We start from the raw sequence: 7,570 nt of genomic DNA on the forward strand, positions 1-7,570 counted from the left end.
AGTCTAGGACGATGGAGTTTGTCGTGTTTAAAGCACTTTAGATAAACTGTGTTGTATATATTGTGCTATATAAATAAAACTCTGTTGTTTTTTCTTCTGTCTCTTAAATTACCCTTGGACCCCCTGTCCTGAGCAACCGTTTTGTTTGTGCTTTCGACAGTTTTATGAAATCCATCTCCTCATCCTGACTTGCAGATTGAAGGTAGAGATTTCAGCAGAAACAGGGAAGGAATTCAACAAAGTCATAAAGGTTGCATCACACATGCTAGAGTTGTTACAAAATATTTTCAAATGCAATTTAGTCTGTTTGAAAGGTAAATTCATACAGCACGTATCTCCAAGATGTGTAACTTCTTCACTAAGCACTCTTACTGGTGTTTACACATCACAAAAGCAGGAGAACAGAGCTAAAAGTATTGAGTGAATATTCATCAGATGGAAACAAACACACTGTGTGTGTAAACTGGTTTACCAACACATCAGCCATAATCAGGGATACAGTGCTAGATGTGTGTGGAAAAAAATATTTGACCATTCAGCGATTTAATATACTTAAGTCAAGTTAAAAGAGACAGAAGGTTCCGTTTCATGAAGAAGTACAGCTGTGTTTTGTTAGAAATCAATTGTAAAGGAAAATAAAAAAGGACCTATGATGGGAGCCTTGAGGTACACCACAGGAGACGGTCACAGAAAATGATCAATCACAACTAAAACTAATAAGGACTGCAGGTCTGTCTATTCAAAATGATCGTCCATAAGCACTGAACAGTCAATATTAAACCTGCAAAGGTTATGAGGCTACAACATCAACGCTACAGTCTATGTTGAACTTCCCAAATCAAACTGCAGAATGTCCTTCTCATCTCCTTCCTTCTTTGGGACATGTTGAAATAAGGACATGGTGCAACTCTGAGGGTTTGGCCATGGTCAGACCTCTGCTCTATAAAAATGTCATTCCCTTTCAGACTGTACTCACTGCAACAGCAGCTTGCAGTGAGAAGAAATCTGAGTCAGCATCTGTTAGACGTCCTTCTTCACCACAGCAGGTAAAGTACAAGGAAATAACCTCAGGTAGGTAAATGAGGGTTTTCTCTCTCGTAAGACTGAAAGACTGAGAAATACATTTCATATTGACTTTACAATTCAAAGGTACATTATCTGGTTTTTGTACAACACTCTGAACCAAACATTCATTTCACTTGATGGTTTGCGATGTGAATTTTTCAGTCTGGTGTTTGTAGCTTGGCAACAATGTGTTTGAATTGAGACAATAGTAGTTTTTTTCTTTCCTGTACATATATATTTATATTTTCTTTACTGGGTCTATACTAAACTCTCATTAGTCCTGGTAACTTTCAAATATTTCAAAGCTTTGTAGCTCCAGAAAAACTAATTAAAAACTAGACCATGTAACTGAACAGAGGCAACAAATGCATCTCCAGGTTAGATACCATATGTTTTCTTATTAATATTTTCAGTATAGAATACTGTAATAATCAATTAAATTAAATCATTTTCCAGAGTAGACATGACTCTGATGTTGTTGCTTCTTTAACTATGACCTAATGAATGACTGTAAAGACTCTGGCCTCCTGTTGTTTCTTCTCTTTCTTCCTCCACTACCCTCTCTGCAGTACAGAGCTGAAATGATGAACCAAAGGAGACTCCCCCCTCTGTTCCTCACTGTCATCCTCTGCCTCTCCACCATGGCCCACCTCTGGAGACACGTGCACCGACGACTGTCCATTAAAACATTTCACCTCCGATCATGATGAGGCAGTGTTATGACGGCTGTGAAGAGCGAGGGTACGACTACCACTGGTGCCACTCCACAAAGGGCTGGGGTTACTGCTCCCCAAGAAAAGATGTTGATGACAAAGGCAACGCCTGTGATGAAGACTATCCCTGTAACAAATATGGAGGGAGATTATTACTCGTGTCGCCTGAAGAAAGGAGGCTGGGGCAGATGTGGCCGAGTGGAGTCAAAGACAACAATTCATCAAACCATAAATCTGAAGGACTGCACTGATGACTGTCAGTATCATGAGTCTGGGGAAGTACTTCTGGTGCCACACTGAAGATGGCTGGGACTACTGCTCTTCTAATCCAGACCACACCTACAAAGATGTGACCTGTCGCCCAAATCACAAGTGTGGAGCCTATGGCCAAACTTACAGCTGGTGCTACACAACAGACAACGATGACTGGGATTACTGTGGACTCATCAGTACCAGAGAGTGCAAATGTTCCCCACAACACCGCACCAAACGGGCACCTCCTCGAAGTGAGATCAGGAGTAGGACGGACCAGAATGGGAGACAGATCACTTTCTATGATGAAGGAGGCCAAAATGCCATTAGACAATCCGATGGCTACTTAGAGGAAGCACTTGATTTGATTAACCGATGGCAACCAGCCCTTGGCACGCGGCCCAGGTCCAACTTGATTACGTCGGATAATCTTCGCATTGACCTACAGAGCACCTTTGGTAATTTTTATAACCTGCAAATCCAGATTAACGGGCAACGTCCGTCTGGAGGAAGCAGCACTATAGCACAGATCATTGTTCAGGATGGTACTACAGATAACGAAATGCGTGAGGCATTCAGGGACAGTTTAGAACGCAGAGCCAGGGTCAGAGTGGAAATTACCCGGACCGTCCACCTCCTCAAACAACAACCGACATCAACAACAACCGACCGTCCACCTCCTCAAACAAAAACAGAAAAAAGGGAAAATCAGGTTAAACAGTAATATCACTCAAACATATGCAGCTAATGATTAATGAGTAAGTTAGCATGAAGCATGACGCGCTGTATTAGCAAACATTATGTCTTTATCAGTTGCTGAATGAGTCATTCAGAACCAGACGTTTCATCAGATAATGAGCTTGCATTATTCTATTTTAATTATTTTGCTGACTTTGTGAAAAAAAAAACCCTTTGTACCGTGACATTTCTGAAGATTACTCTTTTCCAGATATAACTGTAAGTATATGGCCATTTCTTAAGTCAATCAGCTCCTAATTAACTAAGCCTTGATTCTGTTCTCTTTTAAATGTGATTTCATATCTTCTTAAGGTCTAGTTTTTTATATATATCCATGGCTCTGTGAAGAATGGCTTCGTATCTAAACAGTGATATATAAATAAAGCTGCCTTGCTGAAGCACATTACAATACTGGTCATCAGATTAAAACTGTGTAATTGTACTTTGAATCAGTGTCCAAAGTCAATATACTGTAAAAACAGAAATATGCTTTGATATGCAATAAACATGACAAGTTTGGAAAACAAATATCAATCTGTTTCAGATATTACCTTATTGTCTCTGCCTGTTGTTGTTGTTGTTTTTAAACAAACAACATGGTGAAAACGATGACAGATTTTGAATCCACACATATCTTAAGTACTTTACTACACCTCCAGGAAAAGTCCTGGTTTGTCATTGAACGCATCTCAGGGGTTCAACATGTCTCACAAGCATAAAAACAGAGTCCGTTTAAGGCATATGAAGGCAATCAATGATGAACAGTGGTCAGAGTACACTGTGGAGGGGCACAGAGCTCAAATCCAATTTAGTTTTCAAGTCTGTACTTAACACAAAACTGAGTTCAATCTTGTATCAAGTCACCACAAACCACTAATCACAAATATACACAACAGAGGATCAATGGATGGTCCACACACAGACGCAACGGGTCTGAACCTGCAATTTATGCTGGAAATAGTCAAAAGAATAAATCACGGAAGTCGATCACGGACGACCAGGAACAGACACACAAAATGATGCAAAACAAACACAATGACATGCGAAGCCACCACAAACCTAAAATGAACAGAATGAAACACAAAATGACAGAGACGCACAGTGTCTGTAAAGTGAACACAGAGATGTAAAGAAGTGTTCACTGTCTTAACATCCATCCATGTTACGGAACCACAACTCATGTCAGAGACGTTGAAGTCCCAGAAACACAAACACCTCTTACCCACGCTATTAAAATGATAGAAATAGGAAATAAGGCCAAAAGCTATCATCAAAAGAGAAGGCTAATTCTAATGCTTACTGCTAATTACTTAGCTTGTTAGCCTTACCTTCTTCACAAGTGTGATCAGCCTCCAGCCTCACTTGTGGTCGACAAAACAGGGCAGTGGTTGACTACTTCAAAACTCCTCTGCTATTCACCTCTCCTCGACCTCGATGGAAAACGTCCTGAGGTGAAGGAAAGATGTGAAGGAGAACTGATCAGGAATTAGGAAAAGAGAACTGTGGGTATTTAGAGAATCCAACTGCACTTAAACTAGGCTTTTAAAAATGTTTTTAAAAATTCAATACAGTGACGAACTTTGTGCTGTAGGCCACTGTTCAACAAGGTTTCCTGTCCAACACAGAATCACTGCAACAGCTGGTTTGTATTCCAGACTTTTGTTGTCCTGAAACAAAAGAAAAATAAAACTATTAAACACGTTAAAGGCAAAATGTAAAAATATGATCTAGACTGAAAAGTCATTCTGCAATTAGCAGTATTTGTTTCTCTTCATCTCATCAGCGGCTGTGAAGATGTCAAAAGGATGTGGAAAGATCTAGAAGATCTAAAAGATGAGTAAACTGGACCCTGAATCTTAATTCAGAAATTTTTCTCAAAACTTTTTATAGGTTTCTTTTCTCCCTCATGTTACGCCTGAAGCTTCTCAGTTTGTCAGTGATGTTCTGTGTCCACCTACTGGCCAAAACAAAGAACAACACTCTGACCTGCTGATCTCATGTTTTTCTTTTTACTCCCCTCGTCTTTTCGTTGTCCTCTCCTTGTTTACAATTTGTTTTAACATTGTCTTCACTTTAGGTAAACCCAGAATAAATTGCCATAAATCTACTCTACAGTCTTCTTCTGATTCCATTTGCCTTCTTCTGACTTTGTTGTTGACAGATACCTGTAACAACATCACATTTAGATGCCTGTGTGCTAAAAAAAAAAAAAAAAAAACCTAACTGGAATTTTTGCCTCAGTCACAAAAAGCTTTGAGTGTTTTGTTTGACGTCTCATTTAATAACGGCTTCGTGTTTGCAGACACAGCTTCTCAGTGACATCGTCTTCCTGCACAACATCAGTGTAGTTAACACTGCCTTCATCTCATTCACTGGATGACTGACACTCAGTAGTTCACTCTATAGTGAGCAGTAAATTCAGCTTTCAGTTACTGATCATCACTGTCAGCTGCTGACACAGTGGAAATGTTCAAATCAAATTAAATCCAGTTTATTTATACAGCACATTTCAAACAATCTGAGTGCTGTACATGTTAAACTGAAAGGCACAACAGTGATTGAAATGACATCAGTAGTAAAAGGTACAAATAACAACAATGATAAAATACAAAGGCAACATCAAAATATGTGTAGAAAACAGAATAAAACTCATCAAATCAGTTTATAAAAATAAAAGGAATATAAATCTCTAAAACAGTCTTCATGTTGTTATTGTTGATCTAGTTGTCAAAGTTCAGTCTGATCAAACTCTGGTAAGGTTCGAAGTGGCTGGTTTTACTCTAAAAACAATCACCTCTGTCTCGCTGTCATTCAACTGAAGACAGTTATTTTCCACCCAGCATTTCACATCCTGGAGGTGATTAAGGATGGATGCGACAGAGGTGGAGTCCTCCAGTGTGTAGCAGTGAAAGGAGACGTTCATGTGGCCGATGGAGCCTAAAGGGAGCTGGTAGCAGATGAAATGGAACTGGTGACTGATGTAGCAGAGGAGGAGAAGCTGCCAATCAAAGACCATTTAAGGCGGTGGCCTGGATGGATCACATCCACAGCTTCTGGCCTGTGCTTCATCTTAGTCTGAGCTCCCTGAAAAGACATGGATCCACCTCACAGAGAGCAGCGATCAGAACTGAGCTGGCTTTAGCTCCTTTTTTTCGCACAGTGTCGATCACGTCTCGTGCTTTGTCTGCTCTGATTTTTGCTCTTGCTGACTGCATTTCTTCATCATTTATAATTCCACGCTCAAGAAGTTTATCCAGGAGCTGGTTTAGAACAGGTTCAGTCACTCTGTCAATAAACTTTATCCGAACCAAGAGCAGCCTGTCCTCTGCTGGGACGCTGCTCTGTGCAGTTTCCCTCCTTGGACCTGGAAGAAAACCAGGGAAAAGAGTTTAATAACCAACAATCACTTTTACACAAAGATCTATTTACAGTGGAGACGTCAGTCTATAAAGGTTCTGTCAGGCTCTGTGTCTTCAGACGCCTTTAAACTGCAACAACAACTGTGGAAGTTAATTTCTGGTCTGATAAAATCTTGGTCTCAGTCTGTGTCAGTCTGTACGATCAGTGTGCAGCTGTTGGTGCAATGAACGCCCTGGTTTGTTATGTTTAATGGTTAAGTTCCCACTGTTCTTGTTTCTTAAATATAACCCTCAATGTTCCTCACCATTACCAGGATCTGTGTGACAAATGGAAACAGAAGAACTCTAAATCCAGTAGATGTTTTTGTTTCTGTTAATGAAGCAATAATGTGGAGAAAACATGGCTGAAGCCTGAATGAAGGATGATATGAGATGGAACCACTGTGAAGCCTTTACCTGGCAGATTAACATTACGTTTCCAGACCTCAGTCTTCTCCTGGTCTTGGACCACAGTCACAGTCACTGTGTTTGAGTTAGAAGTCAGAAAAACCTCAAACGTCGGATGGAAATTTGGTCCATACTTAGAGCGAAAATTGACACGCTGAGGAAACCACAGGAAACACATCATCTTAAAACCTGTTGTAAAATCTGATACTTCTTAATTGTGAATCTGTTAATTATGTTAATCATCAACTGTAATCATGATCATGTTAATATCCATTAGAAATGAGTGAGACTTGACTCACCACAGGCTGTATATAGTCCTCAGGTTCACAGTGGACACTGTAACTTTGACCAATGTACAGTTTACAGTCAGAATCAGAGGAGGTCCTGATGTATTTAGCACCTTTGTTGAGCCTTAACCTTGAGGAACAGAACATTTTTATTATGTGTTAATGCTCAGAGTCAAGCTGGTGTTATCTGTTTTATCATTTTAAAAACAACACGTTACTTTTAGTAACCAGTGAAGTGGATGGTTGGAGGAACAATCTGAAGGTTTCCAGATGTACAGTTTTCAGATTCTCATCATGAGACGTTTGAGGTTGATGGTAAGAACATGACAGACAGATTTACCTCGGACAGAGGGATGTTTTCCTGCAGCAGAAACACATCAAGTATTCGAGGCCCTTCATCAGGAGGTCTCAGGAACAGCAGGACTTGACCCTCTACTGGCAGTGTGATGTTGATAAATCGTTGAATGAAATCCCAGACCAGGCCAAAGGCAGAGAGATGAGGGACTTTCACCACCACATGAGTGTCTGTGATCTCCAGAGGTTCCAAGATGCTCAGTCCATCATCAGTAATGTGGACGACAGACAGCAGGCCTCTAATCTTCAACGCTGTGAAAACACAGAGCTGTTAAACCTTGTTTACTGCTGACAGGTTTTTGTACTGAACACAGATTCTTTACAGAATTACTGATTCATTTTTAACACTGAAGAC

At 40.1% G+C, this 7,570-nt stretch overlaps 1 protein-coding gene across 1 annotated transcript; it reads right to left on the minus strand.

The window, feature by feature from the left end:
• Positions 1–5,794: 5,794 nt before the first annotated feature.
• Positions 5,795–7,467, minus strand: LOC108891827 (uncharacterized; the record flags this gene model as incomplete). Its single annotated transcript, XM_051067862.1, has 4 exons — positions 5,795–6,132; positions 6,584–6,728; positions 6,874–6,991; positions 7,194–7,467. Coding segments are annotated over 4 exons (836 nt in total), but the record flags the coding sequence as incomplete, so codon positions are not given.
• Positions 7,468–7,570: the final 103 nt, after the last annotated feature.

The sequence above is a fragment of the Lates calcarifer genome, unplaced genomic scaffold (assembly GCF_001640805.2).
Source record: "Lates calcarifer isolate ASB-BC8 unplaced genomic scaffold, TLL_Latcal_v3 _unitig_2038_quiver_1662, whole genome shotgun sequence".
Classification (NCBI taxonomy): domain Eukaryota; kingdom Metazoa; phylum Chordata; class Actinopteri; family Centropomidae; genus Lates; species Lates calcarifer.